Source organism: Xiphophorus maculatus, chromosome 22 (genome assembly GCF_002775205.1).
Source record: "Xiphophorus maculatus strain JP 163 A chromosome 22, X_maculatus-5.0-male, whole genome shotgun sequence".
Classification (NCBI taxonomy): domain Eukaryota; kingdom Metazoa; phylum Chordata; class Actinopteri; order Cyprinodontiformes; family Poeciliidae; genus Xiphophorus; species Xiphophorus maculatus.
Window position 1 is genome coordinate 12,695,581 of NC_036464.1, and position 23,042 is coordinate 12,718,622.

General features: G+C 35.7%; 2 protein-coding genes across 6 annotated transcripts; both read right to left on the reverse strand.

Annotated features, from left to right (window-relative positions):
• Nucleotides 1-2,455: 2,455 nt before the first annotated feature.
• On the reverse strand, nt 2,456-7,545 carry LOC111606558 (sperm flagellar protein 1-like). The gene is made up of 6 exons (XM_023327375.1): nt 7,400-7,545; nt 7,184-7,295; nt 5,820-5,950; nt 4,057-4,129; nt 3,829-3,934; nt 2,456-3,470 (listed from the first exon to the last, which is right to left on the reverse strand). Exons 1-6 carry the CDS (start codon nt 7,524-7,526, stop codon nt 3,381-3,383), a joined length of 639 nt encoding a protein of 212 aa, XP_023183143.1. The 5' UTR covers nt 7,527-7,545; the 3' UTR covers nt 2,456-3,380.
• A 98-nt stretch (nt 7,546-7,643) lies between these two features.
• LOC111606553 (sperm flagellar protein 1-like) lies at nt 7,644-23,025 on the reverse strand. Of its 5 annotated transcripts, XM_023327366.1 has the most exons (11): nt 22,880-23,025; nt 22,664-22,775; nt 21,285-21,429; nt 21,140-21,173; nt 19,420-19,492; nt 19,194-19,299; nt 14,792-18,797; nt 14,507-14,619; nt 14,337-14,410; nt 14,146-14,225; nt 13,057-13,983 (listed from the first exon to the last, which is right to left on the reverse strand). In XM_023327366.1, the coding sequence occupies exons 1-7, from the start codon at nt 23,004-23,006 to the stop codon at nt 18,681-18,683; spliced, it is 714 nt and encodes a 237-aa protein (XP_023183134.1). In that variant the 5' UTR covers nt 23,007-23,025; the 3' UTR covers nt 13,057-13,983; nt 14,146-14,225; nt 14,337-14,410; nt 14,507-14,619; nt 14,792-18,680. The 5 variants fall into 5 exon arrangements, with proteins under 5 accessions (XP_023183135.1, XP_023183136.1, XP_023183134.1 ...); XM_023327367.1 differs by lacking the exons at nt 19,194-19,299; nt 19,420-19,492; nt 21,140-21,173; ... (1 more) ...; nt 22,664-22,775; nt 22,880-23,025 and adding exons at nt 7,644-8,494; nt 8,854-8,959; nt 9,086-9,158; nt 11,129-11,262; nt 12,588-12,699 and having other exon boundaries at nt 12,818-13,983; nt 14,792-18,658; XM_023327365.1 differs by lacking the exon at nt 13,057-13,983 and having other exon boundaries at nt 14,145-14,225.
• Between the last annotated feature and the right edge of the window lie 17 nt (nt 23,026-23,042).

Consider the following 23,042-nt stretch of genomic DNA (forward strand, 5'->3'; position numbering starts at 1 on the left):
TCCTGATTAGTAATAAGCTGTTAAACATACAGTTGTGCTCAAAATATAAGCAGTGGGTTTAAAATGGAACGTTTTTAACCTTAACTTTGCTTTCCATTCATCGGAATTATTATTTTTGTTCTCAATTACTATTGAGAACAAAAATAATCGAACTTGCTATAACTCTACAGAAAGTGAGGCTAAGGGAATATTAGAATCTTCAAACTCAAACATTTAATGCAAAAACTGAAGAAAATTCTTGAAGTCTCTTTGACTCCCTGGAATGATATTTAGTTGTTCATCATTGTTCCTAAGTGCTTGACATCTGTAGCATGAAGTCTACTTCTGGTTCCTGTGGTCACGTATTCCAGCCTCCTCAGCTTAGGAAAGTGTTTGGTGGTTAACTGTTTTGTCTCTTTGTCCACATCTTTCTGGTTTTGGGTTCAATTATAAAGCATTTAAGATCATTTTAGCAAAGCAGCCACCATTTAACACACCGTTTCCTTTTTTCCAAGTCAACTTTTTAATCAAATTACTATGAAAATATTTCTGTTGTACTCAGGTTCCATTGACCAATATTTCATACCTGCAAACTGAAAGCCTGCAACTTCTGCCCTTGGTTTTCTATTACTCCACTACACCTGCCAGCAAATTATTAGCTTTCACCCAGAACAGTGATTGATCTAGTTAGTGATGTTGCACTGCTATTATTTTCAACACAACTGTGTTTGTTCAGTTTGATTGTAATTTAATTTTAATCTAATCCCAGGAACGAGCAGCTTCATTTCAAGATAAAGGCTGAAATTGCAAGTTGGTGCTAGAATTTAATGGGTTTTTGGGTTTGTTATTCTTTTCTTTCACTTTAGGCTTCTTTAACTTTAATCATCTTTTGCTATACAGAATTCAAGCCTTAATTATTAAATGGGGTCACTCCCAGAGATACACTCACAGACTGAAACATTTAGTTAGTCCTATAAACTAAAAAATGGCACCACCTGGATTCTAGTTGACTGAAAACGCAGCTCGCAGTGGACACTACTAATGCTCGTTTACCTGACCTCTACGCTCTGCATTGCTTTGGTGACGGGTTCAAATGTTGATGCAAAAGGAGGGGTATGATTCACTTATGAAATTTATTTTTTTTGTTAATATTTTGTACAATCTGTGAAATTGAAACATTGTCTTCTTGTTTTAAAAGGTTTTTATGCAAACATGTTTTCCAGTTTTGACAATGTTCTTATGTAAAAAAAAAAAAAAATAAATAATAATAATAATAATAATAAAACCTATTTTGGTACCTCTCCTGTCTGGTTTGATGTGTGAGTGTGTGTGGGTTGGTTGATGGGTGGGTGGTCAGGGTGTAGTTCTCCTCAGTGCCAGCAGATGGTGAGTTTACAGTGTGCTGAACAAAGACAGCCTGCCTTATACATGTTGCTTAAAAAAGGAAATATTTAGCAAATAGAGGAAGTTGGTGAGAAACAGTCAAACTTTGGGGTTACTGTGTATGAAAGATATGCAGTTTTTGAAAGGAAGCTGAAGTTGAATATGTCCAATTTCTCTCAGTTCTGCATGTTGTCTGGATGGACTTTATGGTAAAATAAGTGACCAAGCCTGTAACATTAGCTGACTTCAATTTGCATCAATGACCAGTAAATCCTGTTTAAAACACTAAAAAGTCTTTATTTTGAGATCTTTAGTAGTTCTTCAAGCATTTTAAATGTTTGCAGATTCTTAGCTCCTTTTTGATCCCATTTCATTTTCCTACATCAGCTTCTTTTTAATCTAGCTGAGAATCTAGGAATCTGTCTTGTCTTGCCAGTGGTTGTTTGGGCCGCCCTCAACTAAACCTGTTGCTGCTTGGGCAGGACGGGCATGACTCCTCTGGCCCTGTTGAAAGGACTCTGAAATTGGACAACTATTTGTTCCATTGCTTGAAGTGTTTTCTTTAACATTTTGTCTGTGTTGTGTATTATTGAAATTACTATTTTTTGTTTGTTTATTTGGTTTACTAATTTGTTTACTTTTGCATTGCATGTTTTTGTTTTTCTTTGGAATAATTGAGTTGTCCTTACCTCACATGTCACCTTTTCTTTCCATGGACCGAGTAGTTGGCCTGAAGCCATGTTTTTAAAAGAGAAATGTTTTAAGGAAATTGTTAAACTATTGTGTACTACTCAGTCTGTGTTCTGGTGCATCTTGTACATGACTTTTAAAAAAATCCCCACCCCGCTGGTCACAATTTCATATTCCACAGTGAAGCTCAGAAGCTAACCTGACTTTCCAGTATAATATTAATTGGATAAAATCCATCAGAAAAAAAGATAAACCATATTTTTCAATTGAAAGAACCGTTTGTTTTTAGACTGCAGAGTGAGAAACACTTGACTATATTTGGTCATCTCTGATCATTGAACTGATTCATTCTGAAAGGTCATCACTGAACTGTAAACAGGACTTCAATAAGAATTGTGTTCTATCTTTGGATCATTTTCACACTTAGATACTGTTTTCTTGAAAATGTCAGTTTAAATAGAAAATGACTCATACAAACCTACAGCTGCAACTAGTTTGTTTTCCTGTCAAAGGTTCAAGAGCCGCTTGCTCACACATCCAGGGGGAAATTACATAGAAACAAATTACTGCAAGACCTGTAATATGAAGATATTTTTTAATTGCATTGCTGAACATGCACAAAAATGTACAGTTTTGAAAAAGTGATCCGACTCAGTTGCACATCCCTTAGATCGTGAGTCTGATTTGGCTTTTTCTAATAACTGCACAATATTTCTGCTATAAATTGCTACACCTGAATTTCAACTGTGTCCTAAAGATATTCAAGATCAAATGAGACACAACGTCATTCACATCTATCAATCTGGAAAAGATTGCTTTGACTCTTCTTTTATGTCCAAAGCTCTCAATAATGCAAAATTAATGGGACTGCAGCAACATAATATGACTAATTGCCAGTTACATAAAAATCTTTAGTATTTTAATTTTGGGACAACCAGTCAGATTATTTGGATATTTTTTTTCCCTTAAGAAACTAAATCATTATTTGGAAACTTCATTTTGGATTTCCTAAGGTTGTGGTTGTCTCATACTGAATGGTTTTTTTTAATGGTAATGGGAAGAAAGGAGCTAAAATAAAACATTTATAATATTGCAAATAAGTTTTGCATATATTGTATCTAATAACTTAAATATTTTTAAAAAAATAATTTATCATAATTTAGAGCCAAATGTGTTTGAAATGATATAGAATAAAAGGAAGAATGGTCATGCAGTTATTCTTTAATAATTACATCTTAAAACAAATACCGATGTGGCAAAAGACAAAAATAAAAACAAGGTTTTTGTCTGCTGAGCCCGTAGTGACTCACAGACAGGTTAGCTGTATTTTACTTTGGTAGAAGACTTGTCAGATGTTCAATGCGCTTGTCCTTCAATTGAATCACCTTCTCCAACTTCCTCACTTTTACCTGAACGTCCTAAGTACAAAATGAAACAGAAAACAGAGAGACAATGTCAGTCTGGAGGTAATTTATCTAAGGAGACATGAACCAGAAGGAGAAATTGGAAATGTAGGTCACCATTCTGTTTTTTTTTTGTCCTTTTTAAACCAATGTGGAAAAAAAAAAAAAAAAAATTGTATCCACTGAGCCGATGGCGACTCATGGACTGCTGCTGACACAGGGTGTGACACATCACACACACACACACACACACACTTGTGCAGCAACATGAGCAAGCTTCCCCTCACACACAGCATTATAAAGGAGGATGGATGTTTTTGCAGATGTTTCACCAGTCAGCAGTTTGAATAGAAGTGAGCTTGCATGATTGTACCCTCAGAATATCCTGAAGTTCCAGGACCTGACGTTCTTTTTCCACCATGACTTTCCGGCTTTCTAAAAGGCTCGTCTCTGGGGTAAATTTCCCTTTATGCGGTTTCCTTTGTGATTTAAAAGTGAACAAATCAAATGTTGGTTTATTCTAATCGTCATCACAAGTAGAGCAGCTGATTTAAAAAAAAACAAAAAACATTTAGGTTCAACTCAAAGTGTTTTCCCATACTTTGTTGGCTCTGTAATCTTCATCTCTGCCAGTTGAGCCATAATTCCTGGTTCGGCCCTTTGAATTTCTACATCTAACAAAATAAACACACAACAAAAGCAAAGAAAGCTTAAGAGATTCAATCTAACAAATCTGGTGAACATAATAACTGAAAGTAAAGAGGTTAGCAAATAAATGAGGAATACAAAAGGAAACAGACAATGTCAGATAAGAGGACAGAGAGAGAAAATCTGTCTTTCAGTCAACAGTGCTGAGCTCTCACTGCTTGATAAGGACCATCTGGATGATAGGAGCTGATAAAGAGACCCGAGCTCCCCTTGCTGATAGAGGATGGGTGCAGATGAAAGTGGAAAACGAGAGAGTATTAAAGGGAGGGGGCAGTGGTCTGAGGTCAGCTTCACAGAGTGAGCTTACTGGGGCAAACCGTGTGTGCCCCACATGGTTTGCCCCAATTCACACCATCATGTTGTGGCGTTTTCTAATCAGACTTTGGTCTGGTGTCTTCAAAGGAGGCAGCTGCTATATGAGGGGGGCTGTCAGGACGAACAGTGATCTCAGGATTGGCAAGACAATAGATTTAAAAATCACGGTAGAGCTAGAAACAGCAGTGATGGAAGTTGGTAAAGAGTTTGTAGAAACACAGAAAGGCCATTTGAAAAACGGATTGTACTGATTGGTCAGCTCAACATAAAAACCTCTTAAAATTTATATTTTTCTTAATCTTGATTTTTTGTTTTCATATCTATTATTTTTAAATCCTGGGTCCCTTTTCTTTCCATAATTTTCATTAATCCCAGATTTTTTTCTAGGAAATGATTTTTCGTTGCAAAACTTTTTCTTACTTTATTTCACAGGGTGGTATGTGATCACTAGTGACAACAGACTAGTGGGAACCTGCTTGTTTTATCAGAATATTAAGCTGAGTGGTTTTATTTGAATTGTCATGTAAAATATAGACACTAGAAATCCACAGTGTGTTTAGTTTTTATACTGGGAGTTTTCCTTTGTATGACCTAGAGGGTCATAATATGGTCTTTTTTTACATATTTTATTTCCACTTGAGTTTATAAAATAACATTCTAACAATTTTAGCAAAAGGAACAGATAAAATATATATTATTCTGAATATTTATATTTAAAAAATGTCTTGTTAGTTTAACACCTGTAAAACAAGATTTTAAGTCTGAGTTGGACTCCAAATAATATTATTCTTTACTTGATATATTTTTAAAAGTAAATTTGCTTATTTTCAAATTAATTTATCCAAATCATTTCTGAAGAGTAAACACTGCTTGCAACGACCATAGCTTTGTTTGCAGTTGTAAAGTTTGCATTTATTGACTTGTTCAGCCATTTGGTCAACTTCCATTGCTTTTACAACAGCTCTATAAATAAACGTTGAGTCAAGCTGAGTATAGCACCACATTAGAAAGTCTAAAATTACACTTTTCAGACCAAAAAGACAAAAATAGAAACATTTTGGGCATTGTCATCTAACATTTTCCACAACATACCCCATTAAAGTTTTAAATCCTGTATATATGGCATTCAGGAAGTCAGCAGAGTCATCACACTTTGCTTGAAATCAGCACATTAGCTTGTGTAATTAAATTTTTGTCATCAACCTTATGATAGTTTTGTAATTTTTCTTCATCACTGTTCCTTCTGAAGCTGCTAAACCCGCGAATGGATGGCACTGTCTTGTGATGAATTGCTTCCATGAAAACCACATTAATGATAAAATAGAAGATTTAAGATAGTACCTGAAAACGCCAGTTTCCCTAACTTCTCCTTGAGGAAAAACAGCACTGGCAGTATCACACAAGGAGTGCTTGAAACAATCTTCTCCACCATGTCCTCTGAGACGTAAAAGTCCAGCTTGTAAAACACCCTCCTGACCATACAGAGAAACATATGTTTCTACTACAAAAAAATAAGTCGAAAGCAAACGGCATGCAATTTACTAATGAGCCCACATGGACAGCTATGTTTACAGTAGGGGCTCATAAATTTGTTCTTGGCTGTGTGTAACTCTAGTTACCAGGATGTGGGTGAGGGAGTGCATGTTGGTGTTTTCTGATGACTTGATGAAAAGGCCCAGAAAAAAGATTTAGCTTAACATTTGCATTGCATAGAAAACCAGTCCAGTAACTGAAGACCAGTCTTTCTGTCTTTTTTATAATTTGTAAAAATAAGTAAAACTTGTCTGCGACAGACTGGTGACCTGTCCAGGGTGAACCCCGCCTCTTGCACTGAACGTTATCTGGAGATTGGCACCAGCATCTCCCGACCCCACCAGGTAAAAGGGTGTAAGAAAATGGATGGATAGATGGAGGTAAAACTTGTTGTTTCACTTTTGAAGACATTTCTATCAGCTCTTATAAAACATTTTTAAAATTTTATATTCATTAGTAATGTTTTGGATTTGATCAGAGTGGCAATGAACAATTTAATCTATGATCAATAAATTCCGGCTTCATATACATGACAAAGCCCCATTTGTTTTAGCCAGTGGCTGAAACAAATGCCTTAACAAACTTAACATTTCTACTATGGACAGTGAGAAAAATGGAAAGGATTTAAAACAAAACCAAAAACAAACAAACAAAAAAAACATGGTTGACTTTTTTTTGTTTTGTATTGTTTTGCTTTTTTGTTTTGTTTTAAATTACTAGTTGTTTGGAAAAACCTTTTTTGTCCTGCAATGACAAGCCTGAAGCTGCTGGATATTCTAAAAGCTAATGGGACACTATAACTGTGTGCTTTGGTTAGTATGGGAAGATTTTGCTTTTCAGCATCAAACACACCACATATGTTTCAACATAACAAGAATAAATGATGGGTAATCTATGGTGCTGAGGGCCAATTGTTCTGTGAACTTTGTCACCATGAATAGAACCATAAACATGGAAACATCAGTTTTTAATACTAATCTTGAGGTCAATACTAATAAACTAAAACTTGCTATTATTGGGTATTTTTACAATATAATGATACAAGATTATTTTTATTTATTTTTTACATATTTTATTTTAGTCATACATTCACCGGGATCCTGACAGAAGAATACCAGAAATAATTCCCAGGAATCAGATGTCATAAAATACAAAGCTGAGGATCGTCTTACTTGTTGAGAAGGTTCCAGTTGTTGCGTTTCTGCTGCGTATTGCAGGAAGTAATATAGTTGTGAATGTCAACAATCCTTGGGAAATAATGCTCAACAATCTCCGCAACCATCACTGCAGGAGGGTCCAGCATGTAGATACACAGAGTACCCAAGTCAATAAAAACACAAACTGAATAAACAATCGGCTAGCAGTTACAGACACAAGACAAGATCTACCTCCATCACTGAAGTCCCTGCTGATGTTTTTTATGGACCTGGAGAAAGGTATTTTATATATCCAGGTAAGCGTATCCCGCTCTTCCTTATCGCTAAGTAAACGATCCATTCCCAGAACCATACACATCGCTGAGCGTAAAACAATTGGCTGTTAGCTGTCTGCTAATGTGTTTGTTTCATAGGTTTCTAGGTAACCACTTCTGAACCAAAACAAATTGCTTCTGAATGAAAACAGGAAAAAATAAATAGTTTGGGTGTTTTATTTAAATGGAATACAAATGAAGGCACAATCTTTCCATCACCGTGGTTGCAGACAATTGCGAAGTATAAAATGGGATGTTTATGTAATGTAACAAATGACACCAGAATAATTATTTTAGGACTTTTGCTTACTTTTGCACAACTTATCTGAAAAACAGATATAGAAAACTGATTTAGAGAAAAATGTAAAAAGCCTGCAGTGATCTGGTTGCATATGCATCCTTAAATGCTGCATTGAATCATCCTTTGATTTAACTTCACACACACATAGTTGTGTTTTCATTGTGGGGACGATACATTGACTTCCATTCATTTTCTACAGCCTAACACTTACCTTAACCCTCAACCTAACCATCACAGACTCATAAACCCTAGTCACAAACCATTTCCCCTCATGGGGACCAAGAAAATGTCGCCACAAGGACCAGTGGTCCTCACAACCCCACATTGTAGACAGAAATAGTCACATACGACTAACATACACAAGTGACCACATATAAATATATGGTCACGTGTATGGAAGTCACATAAAAGCTTAAAAGATGAAATGTTATCAAAAACTTGCATCTTGGTGTACAATGTTTTATATCCAAATATGTTTAGAATATAGAATAAAAGGAAGGATGGACATGTATGGTAGTTGTTCTTTAATAATTACATCTTAAAACAAATACCGATGTGGCAAAAGAAAAAAAAAAAATAGCCGGAGGTGACTCACGGACTGGCAAGCATTATTTTAGTTTAATACATCTCTGAAAGACTTGTCAGATGTTCAATGCGCTTGTCCTTCAATTGAATGAGCTCCTCCAACTTGCTCATTTTCACCCAGAGGTTCTAAGTACATGAAAACAGAGAGAGAGAGAAAAAATGTCAGTCTGGAGGTAGGTTACCTAAGGAAAAATGAACTAGAAGGCGAAATTGGAAATGTAGGTCACCATTCTGCTTTCTATGTTCATTTTAAACAGACGTGGAAAAAGATCAACAAAAAGGTTTAAATCCGCTGAGCCGGTGGCGACTCAGACTGCTGCTGACACAGGGTGTGACACATCACACACACATGCCCGCCTCCACACACTTGTGCAGCAACATGAGCAAGCTTCCCCTCACACAGAGCATTATAAAGGAAGATGGATGTTTTTGCAGATGTTTCACCAGTCAGAAGTTTGAATTGAAATGAGCTTTCAGGAGTGTACCCTCAGAATATCCTGAAGTTCCTCAATCTGAAGTTCTTTTTCCAGTATGACTTGCCGGGTTGCTGAAAGGCTCATCTCTGTGAAATATATCACTTGATGCGGTTCCCTTTGTGATAGAAAAATGAACAAGTCAAATGTTGGTTTATTCTAATCATCATCACAAATAGAGCAACAGATTTTTTTAAAAACAAAAAACTTCTAGGTTCAATTCAAAGTAACAGTTTTCCCATACACTGTTGGCTCTGTAATCTTCATCTTTTCCAGTTGAGCCACAATTTCTGCCTCGGCCTGTTGAATTTCTACATCTAACAAAAAATAAGCACACAACAAAAGCAAAGAAATCTTAAGAGATTCAATCTAACAAATCTGGTGAACATAATAACTGAAAGTAAAGAGGTTAGCAAATAAATGAGGAATACAAAAGGAAACAGACAATGTCAGATAAGAGGACAGAGAGAGAAAATCTGTCTTTCAGTCAACAGTGCTGAGCTCTCACTGCTTGATAAGGACCATCTGGATGATAGGAGCTGATAAAGAGACCCGAGCTCCCCTTGCTGATAGAGGATGGGTGCAGATGAAAGTGATAAACGAGAGAGTATTAAAGGGAGGGGGCAGTGGTCTGAGGTCAGCTTCACAGAGTGAGCTTACTGGGGCAAACCGTGTGTGCCCCACATGGTTTGCCCCAATTCACACCATCATGTTGTGGCGTTTTCTAATCAGACTTTGGTCTGGTGTCTTCAAAGGAGGCAGCTGCTATATGAGGGGGGCTGTCAGGACGAACAGTGATCTCAGGATTGGCAAGACAATAGATTTAAAAATCACGGTAGAGCTAGAAACAGCAGTGATGGAAGTTGGTAAAGAGTTTGTAGAAACACAGAAAGGCCATTTGAAAAACGGATTGTACTGATTGGTCAGCTCAACATAAAAACCTCTTAAAATTTATATTTTTCTTAATCTTGATTATTTGTTTTCATATCTGTTATTTTTAAATCATGTTTCCCTTTTCTTTCCATATTTTTCATTAATCCCAGATTTTTTTCTAGGAAATGTTTTCTTGTTTCAAAACTTTTTCTTACTTTATTTCACAGGGTGGTATGTGATCACTAGTGACAACAGACTAGTGGGGACCTGATTGTTTTATCAGAATATTAAGCTGAGTGGTTTTATTTGAATTGTCATGTAAAATATAGACACTAGAAATCCACAGTGTGTTTAGTTTTTATACTGGAAGTTTTCCTTTTAATGACCCAGTGGGTCATAATATGGTCTTTTTTACATATTTTATTTCCACTTGAGTTTATAAAATAACATTCTAACAATTTTAGCAATTTATTCTGACAATGTCCAAACAAATGTTGAGCAGGCACCTCCTAAGTCAAAGTAAAAGCAAAAATGTTTTATTTTGTTCAGGTCCAGCTACATTCTCTCTCAGGTACCGTTTATCATTTTCTCTTCTCAGATGTCAAACCCCCCGGCGTGACTTTTGATGGGGGTTTTAAATTTGATAAGTAGGTGGCCTCTGTCATTATGTCAAGCTTTTACCAACTCAGACTCAGGTTATCTCTCTCTCAAAGATCTGGAGAGAGTATACCATGCTTTTACATCTTTAGATCCTGAAAACATACAATGAAGTATATGTTACTGATGTTTAAAAGGAGCAGATAAGATATATATTATTCTGAATATTTATATTTTAAAAATGTCTTGTTAGTTTAAAACCTGTAAAACAAGTTTGTAAAACAAGCCTGAGTTGGACTCCAAATAATATTATTCTCTACTTGATATATTTTTAAAAGTATTTTTTTTCTACTTCATTTATCCACATCATTTGTGAAGAGTAAACACTCCTTTTAACGACCATAGCTTTGTTTACAGTTGTAAAGTTTGCATTTATTGACTTGTTCAGCCATTTGGTCAACTTCCATTGCTTTTACAACAGCTCTATAAATAAACTTTGAGTCAAGCTGAGTATAGCACCACATTAGAAAGTCTAAAATTACACTTTTCAGACCAAAAAGACAAAAATAGAAACATTTTGGGCATTGTCATCTAACATTTTCCACAACATACCCCATTAAAGTTTTAAATCCTGCATATATGGCAGGAAGTCAGCAGAGTCATCACACTTTACTTGAAATCAGCACATTAGCATGTGTAATTACATTTTTGTCATCAACCTTATGATAGTTTTGTAATTTTTCTTCATCTCTGTCTTGTGATGAATTGCTACCTTGAAAACCACATTAATGATGCAATAGAAGATTTAAGATAGTACCTGAAAATGTCAGTTTCTTCTCTAACTTCTCCTTGAGGGAAAACAGCACTTGCAGTATCACACCAGGAGTGCTTGAAACAATCTTCTCCACCATGTCCTCTGAGACATAAAAGTCCAGCTTGGAAAACACCTTCCTGACCATACAGAGAAACATATGTTTCTACTACAGAAAAATAAGTCGAAAGCAAACGGCATGCAATTTACTAATGAGCCCACATGGACAGCTATGTTTACAGTAGGGGCTCATAAATTTGTTCTTGGCTGTGTGTAACTCCAGTTACCAGGATGTGGGTGAGGGAGTGCATGTTGGTGTTTTCTGATGACTTGATGAAAAGGCCCAGAAAAAAAATGTATCTTAATATTTGCATTGCATAGAAAACCAGTCCACTACCTGAAGACCAGTCTTTCTGTCTTTTTTATAATTTGTAAAAATAGGTGAAACTTGTCTGCGACAGACTGCCGCTTTTTCACTTTTGAAGACATTTCTATCAGTTCTTATAAAACATATTTAAAATTTTATATTCATGCCTAAAGTGGAGCAATGAACAATTTAATCTATGATCAATAAATGTCATGAACTGGTGTGGTGAAGGGCAGCGAAGCAGACGCAGCAGACCCAGGATGAGATGATTATGGTGATTTAATGGTGAAAATAGGCTCAAACAATATCCAAAGTCCACAAAAGCTGGCAGCGCAGTTGAGCGGAATGCTAGGGCGCAGCACTGGTAGCAACAGGCATGGACAGGACACATAGACAAGGACCCGACAACACACAGAGACACAGGTGAGACTAAATACACAGGAGGTAATTGGGCAACGAGAAACACCTGGGAGCAATCAAGGGGAAGACAGGACAACACGGAGACTCAGAGACACAGGAAACTCAAAATAAACACACAGAAAAACACGGAACATGACAATAAATTCCGGCTTCATATAAATGACAAAGCCCCATTTGTTTTATCCACTGGTCCCCAGGCTGTGTTTTTCTTTTTTAAATTACTAGTTGTTTGGAAAAATCTTTTTTGTCCTGCAATGACAAGCCTGAAGCTGCTGGATATTCTAAAAGCTAATGGGACACTATAACTGTGTGCTTTGGTTAGTATGGGAAGATTTTGCTTTTCAGCATCAAACACACCACATATGTTTCAACATAACAAGAATAAATGATGGGTAATCTATGGTGCTGAGGGCCAATTGTTCTGTGAACTTTGTCACCATGAATAGAACCATAAACATGGAAACATCAGTTTTTAATACTAATCTTGAGGTCAATATTAATAAACTAAAACTTGCTATTATTGGGTATTTTTACAATATAATGATACAAGATTATTACTACTACTACTAGTACAAATTTTATTTTAGTCATACCTTCATCGGGGCCCTGATAGACAAATACCAGAAATAATTCCCATGAATCAGATGTAATAAAATACAAAGCTGCGGATCGTCTTACTTGTTGAGAAGTTTCCAGTTGTTGCGTTTCTGCTGCGTCTTGCAGGAAGTAATATAGTTGTGAATGTCAACAATCCTTGGGAAATAATGCTTAACAATCTCCGCAACCATCACTGCAGGAGGGTCCAGCATGTAGATACACAGAGTACCCAAGTCAATAAAAACACAAACTGACACATACAAACTGAATAAACAATCGGCTAGCAGTTACAGACACAAGACAAGATCTACCTCCATCACTGAAGTCCCTGCTGACGTTTTTTTTTGGCCTGGAGAAAGGTATTTTATCTATCCAGGTAAGCGTATCCCGCTCTTCCTTCTCACTAAGTAAACGATCCATTCCCAGAACCATACACATCTCTGAGCGTAAAACAATTAGCTCTGTCTGGTAATGTGTTTGTTTCATAGATTGCTAGGTAACCACTTTTGAACCCAAACAAATGGCTTCTGAATGAAAACACGAAGGAATAAATAGTTTGAGTGATTTATTTAAACGGAATACAAATGAAGGCACAATCTTTCCATCACTGTGGTTGCAGATATTTGCGAGATATATTTAAGAATTACAATCATGACGCAAGATACATCTGTTAATTTTGATTAAAAAAAATAAAAAGAACCTGAAATTATAATGAAAAGCTACACAATGGATAAAGAGCCAATCATAGTGCTGAATGGTGCACTACAGAGCAGCTTGTGGAGCTATAACGCCTCTGCTACTGATGCTGTAATATAAAATCCACATGATAGACACAAATACCAGGATGAAATATCAAAAAAAGATCATAAAACACAAGTAAAAATAAAACAAAAGGGAAAACAGTTTAAAGTAATGCACAAAAAACACTTAGCATTCATTGGGTAGCCACACGACAACCACTCAGTAATAAAAACATAAATAGACATTAAAGTGACCATTTGAAATATAAAACAACCATAAAAGCCCACAAACAGTTCTTTGTAACATTTCCTCTTAGTTTAGGTCAGGTTAGATCATGTACCAGAAATGCAGTCATGTACATGAAACATGAGGAATCTGATCATTTATTTCCTTGTACATACATGTTTTTTTAATCCTATAACATCCCTCATTATCTCCAGAGATGGTTTCAACAGTATTTTGATCTTTTGTTCTCTAACTATCCAGATTAACATCTTATAGTTAGTTAGATAGTTTTAATGACCATAATAAAATAAGAAAATGTGGGTAAAACATAAATGTATAAACAAACAAATTAATTAATTAATCTCATATGGAGACATGTAAAATTAAGTATTTTCATGTTGCAGGATGTCCTGAGAGTCCATTCTTCACTTTCAATTGGACACACTGACCAATGTGCCACAGCTGCTCAGTGAAATCTCCCCCCCTGTCACTTTCATTTAGCAGAGACAAGCTGTGACAGAATTCAGCGCCAGGTCAAACTCTTTCTGTCTCTCTCTCTGTAAAGTGTTGCATAATTTTCTGCTGCTTATTAAGCCAAGCCAAAATAAGTACTTTGTCCTATAATTCAAGTTTACCAAATAAAATGCCAACAGCAAACAATAAATGGACATACCTCATGGTTGGAGGTAGTTGAAACTTGGGTACCCTGATCAGAATTGTAGGTCACAGCAAAGCTTTTCCCAACAAAAACCTCTGAAAAGGTGACAATATAAAAAATATTAATTGTAATAAATTTAAGAAGAAGAAGAAGAAGAACAAATAAATAAACAAGAATAGACTTAGAGATATTTAAAGTATTCTTACTTGTTCTTCTCCAGGTGCAGAGTGTGGTTTTTCCCAGCAATACTAACAGAGTACTGAACTACATCTGGGTATTTCTTGATAAAATCACACAAAGTGAAGAAACAGTGTGTTTAGCTCAAGATGTGAACTTTTTAAAAGGTACTTGTTGGGTAGGATGTAAAGTTTGTTACCTTGTGTGCAGCAGCAACATCGTTTGGAAGAGGCATGCCCTGCAACCTCTGAGGTGTCGCTGTTTGGTACTTTATCACATGAGGCAAATTCTTCACATTACTGGCAATTATACCTATGAGTATCAGAGATGGTTTTTACAGATTTATAGTGGAAGAAAGGAAAGAATGAAAAACAGAAAGAAAGGAAAGAAGAAAAAAGGAAGGAAGGAAGAACAAAATAAGGGAAGAAAGAAATAATAAAAGAAACAAAAGAATATAAGAAACAAATAAAGGAATTTTGCTTACCACATGAGGAGATGAAAATCCATATAAAATAGCCAGAATGTGTCATGTTGCTCTGTTGGACGGACTCTGTCATTGTCAGCGTCCAAGCACAGAGGAAACGTCTTCAGTTCTCCGCCCATTTGATATGTAATATCCTGGAAATTAACATCTTAAACTGACCTCCCAGGTCAGCCAAAAGAACTGTGCCATTTTAATTTTTTTTTCCGAGTATTTTTTATTATTTTGATGCGAAAAAGTAAGCACAATTACCAACATGTTTTAGTTGCATTACAAAAACAGTCACATTAACAAACGAAGCATTCATACGGTCGTCAAAGTGGCCTCTCAATTATTTGATTATTCAGAATTTTTATCTTATTTTATTTCATTATTTTTTTCGTTTTCGGGGTCAGTTTGAAACACAAAAGTTTCTTGGTTATAGCATTTAGTTGTTTAATACAGTCACATTCCTGAAATTCCTTGTTATTTTGTCGCCATCTTGTGGTGTAAAATCAAAACGCCTGACTGACGCAATGAAGGAAAATTATCCTTGAAGAAAAAGCTAATAAATAAATAAATAAATAAATAAATAAACTGGTCATGAAACAAGATATTTCAGGAGGTCCACAAACCAGATGTAAATAGAGAATGCAAAATAAGATTTTGTTTGTATCCTATTTATAATTGTGAATTTGTGTTCAGTTATGGATTCAGAGAAGCAGCAAAAACCACGTGATGTTTTACCATGTTTTCGTTTTGTCTGTTGGCACAAAAGACATAACTTTCTAAAAGATAAGAAACAAAAGCTGACTGTTCTAGATTGTGGAAATTTAGACAACATTTCCACGTAACATTCATGTGACTGAATGAAAAGCAGTTTTGTTCCCAGTTCTGATATTAATTTGACCATCTTTAACAATCAAATCATGAGTTCTTGCTTCCTCAGGGATTGTGGTTAACTCTTGTTTGACCCATATTTATTTTTTTCCTGAGAGAAATCCAGTCTGTAAGTGGAGTAAATATGAATAAACTTCCTTTTTGGTTCACTGCTCCACTGAAGGTTTGTTTGTTTATCCGGCAGGCTGTGCTAATTCATTTGGGTGGTCTACTTATTTGATATCTGTGTTTTTCTCTCAGGGCTGTGAGGGCTTGTTTCAGCTTCCTGTCTGACCTGTCACTTTTCTTTCCTTCCTTTTGTCCCAGTTCTACCCAAGTCATATCCTATAAGATACAACAAACCTTGGCACTTTCCAGCATGCCCATCCCCAGTTACATGAGGGTGGGGCCCCTCATCTCAGACCAAATCCGGCCCTGAGAAAGCAGTGTGATACCAGTGTGAATCATCCGCAGTAAACTGCACTTTCAATGGTTGCTCTGTTCTGCTGATTTTTCTCACATTCTTCTCCTGTGTGTGTTGTTGCTTTTTCCCAGGATCCCTCACTGATCGAGCTCCTTTTTTTGTTTCTGTGATAATTATCAAAACATTACTCAAGACTGCTCTATAATTTACTTTTGTGTGTGTGGCTGATTCTTATCTAAGCCCCCTCCTTACTCTAAACCACTGTGAAAATGCATATGCCTTCTTTTGGGAAAATGATATCAATTCATACAAACCAAGTATTGAAACCTGGAAAACCTGATTAAAGCTACTAGTTCACCTTTTCTCAACCAGTCAAACTAACTGTAGCTACAATCTAAATTTGTCAGATTTAGAATATGACCTGGTAAGATTATTTTGTTTTGAAATGTTATTTAATCAAGATCAAATCCATCCTCCCAAAAAAATACAAACCTCTAAGTACATGTGTCTCTGGTGACATCAGATCAGAGATCTTCTGTGAATATCCATTTGTACATTTGTATTTTTCAAGTTTTTTTTGTCTTGTTTGTTTGTTAGTTTTTGGGTGTGCATGTTTTGAATCAAATTCTCTGTTCAGACGTGTTTACTTGCTTTCTGTACAGTTGCAGCAACACCTTAGTAATATGTGAAAATACTTAATGGATTCTTTTAGAACATTTGGCAGATGATAAATACATATCTTGTATTTATCGATATATATTTGTATGTACTGCCACTTCAAAACTGCTTAAATTCTCATTATATTTGCATAGAAAAGCGTAACATTACCCTTCCCAAAAAGCAAAAGCTGACTTAAAATATTTCGAGTCATGAAACAATTACATGGTATGATATTTCATATTATACAGTGAAGCTCAGAAGCTAACCTGACTTTCCAGTATAATGTTAATTGGATAAAATCCATCAGAAACAAAGATAAACCATATTTTTGAATTGAAAGAACTGTTTGTTTTTAGACTGCAGGGTGAGAAACACTTGACCATATTTGGTCATCTCTGATCATTGAACTGATTCATTCTGAAAGGTCATCACTGAAGTGTAAAAAGGACGTCAATAAGAATTGTGTTCTATCTTTGGATCATTTTCACACTTAGATACTGTTTTCTTGAAAATGTCAGTTTAAATAGAAAATGACTCATACAAACCTACAGCTGCAAATAGTTTGTTTTCCTGTCAAAGGTTCAAGAGCCGCTTGCTCACACATCCAGGGGGAAATTACATAGAAACAAATTACTGCAAGACCTGTAATATGAAGATATTTTTTAATTGCATTGTTGAACATGCACAAAAATGTACAGTTTTGAAAAAGTGATCCGACTCAGTTGCACATCCCTTAGATCGTGAGTCTGATTTGCCTTTTTCTAATAACTGCACAATATTTCTGCTATAAATTGCTACACCTGAATTTCAACTGTGTCCTAAAGATATTCAAGATCAAATGAGACACAACGTCATTCACATCTATCAATCTGGAAAAGATTGCTTTGACTCTTCATAATAAGGACCGCCATAAACAAATGGAGAAAACATAGAGAGTAGTGAACTTTCTGAAGACTGATCAGGAGCTCACGAAACAACACATAATTACATCTAAAGCACTGAAGGCCTTATTTGCCTGACTCAAGCTCAGTGTGCATAATTTAACGATAAGATAAAAACTGAAAAAATGGCTTTTATGGGAGATTCCCAAGGCCAAAGCCACTGCTGACCAAGAAGAACAGGAAGGCCTGACTCAGTTTCTCAAAAAACATCTACATTTCCATGAAAAAGAACAGATGATACTTTCAATCAGAAAATCTTGAGGGAGAATGTCCAGCCATCAGTTTGTGACCATTAGCTTAAGCAAATCAGTGGTATGCACAATGGTCCAAAGCTGATCAGAAAGTCTTAGTTTGAATGGCACAAAAACATTCAGACAAAATCAAAATGTAGGATTTGAAGTTGCCTAGTCAAAGCTCAGACTTAAATCTGGTGGAGATGCTGTGGCAAGACCTTTTGGAAATTGGACCTTTCAGAAAAAATAGAGTTATTCTAATTGACCTTGAATTGAGCTTTCATGTCCAAAGCTCTCAATAATGCAGAATTAATGGGTCTGCAGCAACATAATATGACTAATTGCCAATTACAAAAAAAGTTTTTGTATTTTAATTTTAGGACAACTAGTCAGATTATTTGGATATTTTTTTCTTTAAGAAATTACATAATTATTTGGAAACTTCATTTTGGATTTCCTAAGGTTGTGGTTGTCTCATACTGAATGTTTTTTTAAATGGTAATGGGAAGAAAAGGAATGAAAATAAAGAAATTTATAATAGGGCAAATGATTTTTGCATATATCTATTAACTTGTATATTTTCAAAATATAGTTTATCAAAATTTAGAGCCAAAGGTGTTTAAAATAATATAGAATAAAACAAAGGATGGTCATGCAGTTGTTCTTTATTAATTACATTTTAAAACAAATTAATTAACGTATTGATACTCCCTCATCTTCAGTATTTTTAGTATATATTCCAGAAAAAATAAAATTTAGTGACTGTGAGTTCCTTTTTAACCAGGTAGCAATAGTTTAGTTTTGTACACCTCTGGAAGACTTGTCAGATGTTCAATGCGCTTGTCCTTCAATTGAACGAGCTCCTCCAACTTGTTCACTTTCACCTGAAGGATCTAAATACAAGAAAACAGAGAGAGAGAAAAAATGTCAATGTGGAGGTAGTTTAGCTAAAGAGGCATGAACCAGAAGGAGAAATTGGAAATGTAGGTCATCATTCTGCTTGTTTTTTTTCCTTTATAAACAGATGTGGCAAAAGAAAAAAAAGGTTTATATCCGCTGAGCCGGTGGTGACTCATGGACTGATGCTGACACAGGGTGTGACACATCACACACACACACACACACACGCGCACACACACACACACACACACACACACACACACACACCCACTTGTGCAGCAACATGAGCAAGCTTCCCCTCACACAGAGCATTATAAAGGGAGATGGATGTTTTTGCAGATGTTTCACCAGTCAGCAGTTTGAATTGAAGTGAACTTGTATGAGTGTACCTTCATATTATCCTGAAGTTCCTGGACCAAAAGTTCTTTTTCCAGCATGACTTGCCGCAAAGTTAAACGGCTGATCTCTGGGAAAAACATCTGTTGCTGCGGTTCCCTTTGTGATATAAAAATGAGCTAGTCAAACGGTGCTTTATTCTAATTGTCATCACAAGTAGAGCAACTGATTTTTTAAAAACAAAAACTTTTAGGTTCAATTCAAAGTGTTTTCCCATACTGTGTTGGCTCTGTAATCTTCATCTCTGCCAGTTGAGCCATAATTCCTGCTTCGGCCTGTTGAATTTCTACATCTAACAAAATAAACACACAACAATAGCAAAAAAATCTTAAGAGATTCAATCTAACAAATCTGGTGAACATAATAACTGAAAGTAAAGAGGTTAGCAAATAAATGAGGAATACAAAAGGAAACAGACAATGTCAGATAAGAGGACAGAGAGAGAAAATCTGTCTTTCAGTCAACAGTGCTGAGCTCTCACTGCTTGATAAGGACCATCTGGATGATAGGAGCTGATAAAGAGACCCGAGCTCCCCTTGCTGATAGAGGATGGGTGCAGATGAAAGTGGAAAACGAGAGAGTATTAAAGGGAGGGGGCAGTGGTCTGAGGTCAGCTTCACAGAGTGAGCTTACTGGGGCAAACCATGTGTGCCCCACATGGTTTGCCCCAATTCACACCATCATGTTGTGGCGTTTTCTAATCAGACTTTGGTCTGGTGTCTTCAAAGGAGGCAGCTGCTATATGAGGGGGGCTGTCAGGACGAACAGTGATCTCAGGATTGGCAAGACAATAGATTTAAAAATCACGGTAGAGCTAGAAACAGCAGTGATGGAAGTTGGTAAAGAGTTTGTAGAAACACAGAAAGGCCATTTGAAAAACGGATTGTACTGATTGGTCAGCTCAACATAAAAACCTCTTAAAATTTATATTTTTCTTAATCTTGATTATTTGTTTTCATATCTGTTATTTTTTAATCCTGGGTCCCTTTTCTTTCCATATTTTTCATTATTCCCAGATTTTTTTCTAGGAAATGATTTTTCGTTGCAAAACTTTTTCTTACTTTATTTCACAGGGTGGTATGTGATCACTAGTGACAACAGACTAGTGGGGACCTGATTGTTTTATCAGAATATTAAGCTGAGTGGTTTTATTTGAATTGTCATGTAAAATATAGACAATAGAAATCCACAGTGTGTTTAGTTTTTATACTGGAAGTTTTCCTTTTTATGACCCAGTGGGTCATAATATGGTCTTTTTTACATATTTTATTTCCACTTGAGTTTATAAAATAACATTCTAACAATTTTAGCAAAAGGAACAGATAAAATATATATTATTCTGAATATTTATATTTAAAAAATGTCTTGTTAGTTTAACACCTGTAAAAAGATTTTAAGCCTGAGTTGGACTCCAAATAATATTATTCTTTACTTGATATATTTTTAAAAGTAAATTTGCTTATTTTCAAATTCATTTATCCACATCATTTGTAAAGAGTAAACACTGCTTGCAACGACCATAGCTTTGTTTGCAGTTGTAAAGTTTGCATTTATTGACTTGTTCAGCCATTTGGTCAACTTCCATTGCTTTTACAAGAGCTCTATAAATAAACGTTGAGTCAAGCTGAGTATAGCACCACATTAGAAAGTCTAAAATTACACTTTTCAGACCAAAAAGACAAAATTAGAAACATTTTGGGCATTGTCATCTAACATTTTCCACAACATACCCCATTAAAGTTTTAAATCCTGCATATATGGCATTCAGGAAGTCAGCAGAGTCATCACACTTTGCTTGAAATCAGCACATTAGCTTGTGTAATTAAATTTTTGTCATCAACCTTATGATAGTTTTGTAATTTTTCCTCATCACTGTCTTGTGATGAATTGCTACCTTGAAAACCACATTAATGATGCAATAGAAGAATTAATATAGTACCTGAAAACAGATTCTCCTGATTCCGAGAGTAATGCTACGTAGGAAGGAGATAAAAAAAAAAAATAGACCACAAAAATTTATGTTCGCTTCCACATTAAAGTTTTTGACAAAATGTGACTTAAAGTTTTTTTGTGCAAATACAAACCTGTGTCCTTGTTGCTTGCGCCAGTTTATTCTCTATCTTCTCCTTGAGGAAAAACAGCACTGGCAGTATCACACAAGGAGTGCTTGAAACAATCTTCTCCACCATGTCCTCTGAGACATAAAAGTCCAGCTTGGAAAACACCCTCCTGACCATACAGAGAAACATATGTTTCTACTACAGAAAAAATAAGTCGAATGCAAACGGCATGCAATTTACTAATGAGCCCACATGGACAGCTATGTTTACAGTAGGGGCTCATAAATTTGTTCTTGGCTGTGTGTAACTCCAGTTACCAGGATGTGGGTGAGGGAGTGCATGTTGGTGTTTTCTGATGACTTGATGAAAAGGCCCAGAAAAAAGATTTAGCTTAACATTTGCATTGCATAGAAAACCAGTCCAGTAACTGAAGACCAGTCTTTCTGTCTTTTTTATAATTTGTAAAAATAAGTAAAACTTGTCTGCGACAGACTGGTGACCTGTCCAGGGTGAACCCCGCCTCTTGCACTGAACGTTATCTGGAGATTGGCACCAGCATCTCCCGACCCCACCAGGTAAAAGGGTGTAAGAAAATGGATGGATAGATGGAGGTAAAACTTGTTGTTTCACTTTTGAAGACATTTCTATCAGCTCTTATAAAACATTTTTAAAATTTTATATTCATTAGTAATGTTTTGGATTTGATCAGAGTGGCAATGAACAATTTAATCTATGATCAATAAATTCCGGCTTCATATACATGACAAAGCCCCATTTGTTTTAGCCAGTGGCTGAAACAAATGCCTTAACAAACTTAACATTTCTACTATGGACAGTGAGAAAAATGGAAAGGATTTAAAACAAAACCAAAAACAAACAAACAAAAAAAACATGGTTGACTTTTTTTTGTTTTGTATTGTTTTGCTTTTTTGTTTTGTTTTAAATTACTAGTTGTTTGGAAAAACCTTTTTTGTCCTGCAATGACAAGCCTGAAGCTGCTGGATATTCTAAAAGCTAATGGGACACTATAACTGTGTGCTTTGGTTAGTATGGGAAGATTTTGCTTTTCAGCATCAAACACACCACATATGTTTCAACATAACAAGAATAAATGATGGGTAATCTATGGTGCTGAGGGCCAATTGTTCTGTGAACTTTGTCACCATGAATAGAACCATAAACATGGAAACATCAGTTTTTAATACTAATCTTGAGGTCAATACTAATAAACTAAAACTTGCTATTATTGGGTATTTTTACAATATAATGATACAAGATTATTTTTATTTATTTTTTACATATTTTATTTTAGTCATACATTCACCGGGATCCTGACAGAAGAATACCAGAAATAATTCCCAGGAATCAGATGTCATAAAATACAAAGCTGAGGATCGTCTTACTTGTTGAGAAGGTTCCAGTTGTTGCGTTTCTGCTGCGTATTGCAGGAAGTAATATAGTTGTGAATGTCAACAATCCTTGGGAAATAATGCTCAACAATCTCCGCAACCATCACTGCAGGAGGGTCCAGCATGTAGATACACAGAGTACCCAAGTCAATAAAAACACAAACTGAATAAACAATCGGCTAGCAGTTACAGACACAAGACAAGATCTACCTCCATCACTGAAGTCCCTGCTGATGTTTTTTATGGACCTGGAGAAAGGTATTTTATATATCCAGGTAAGCGTATCCCGCTCTTCCTTATCGCTAAGTAAACGATCCATTCCCAGAACCATACACATCGCTGAGCGTAAAACAATTGGCTGTTAGCTGTCTGC

What these genes read in the sequence shown, in the direction of transcription:
- LOC111606558 (XM_023327375.1), bottom strand. Translation starts at nt 7,526, where the DNA reads ATGTGTATGGTTCTGGGAATGGATCGTTTACTTAGCGATAAGGAAGAG. An exon ending in CAGGGACTTCAGTGATGGAG is followed by an intron (nt 7,296 to 7,399) that starts GTAGATCTTGTC and finishes ACCCTCCTGCAG; the next exon opens with TGATGGTTGCGGAGATTGTT. An exon ending in AGGGAAACTGGCGTTTTCAG is followed by an intron (nt 4,130 to 5,819) that starts GTACTATCTTAA and finishes TTATTTTGTTAG; the next exon opens with ATGTAGAAATTCAAAGGGCC.
- LOC111606553 (XM_023327366.1), bottom strand. Translation starts at nt 23,006, where the DNA reads ATGTGTATGGTTCTGGGAATGGATCGTTTACTTAGCGATAAGGAAGAG. An exon ending in AACTGGAACCTTCTCAACAA is followed by an intron (nt 21,430 to 22,663) that starts GTAAGACGATCC and finishes CTGTATGGTCAG; the next exon opens with GAGGGTGTTTTCCAAGCTGG. An exon ending in CGCAAGCAACAAGGACACAG is followed by an intron (nt 21,174 to 21,284) that starts GTTTGTATTTGC and finishes CTTCCTACGTAG; the next exon opens with CATTACTCTCGGAATCAGGA.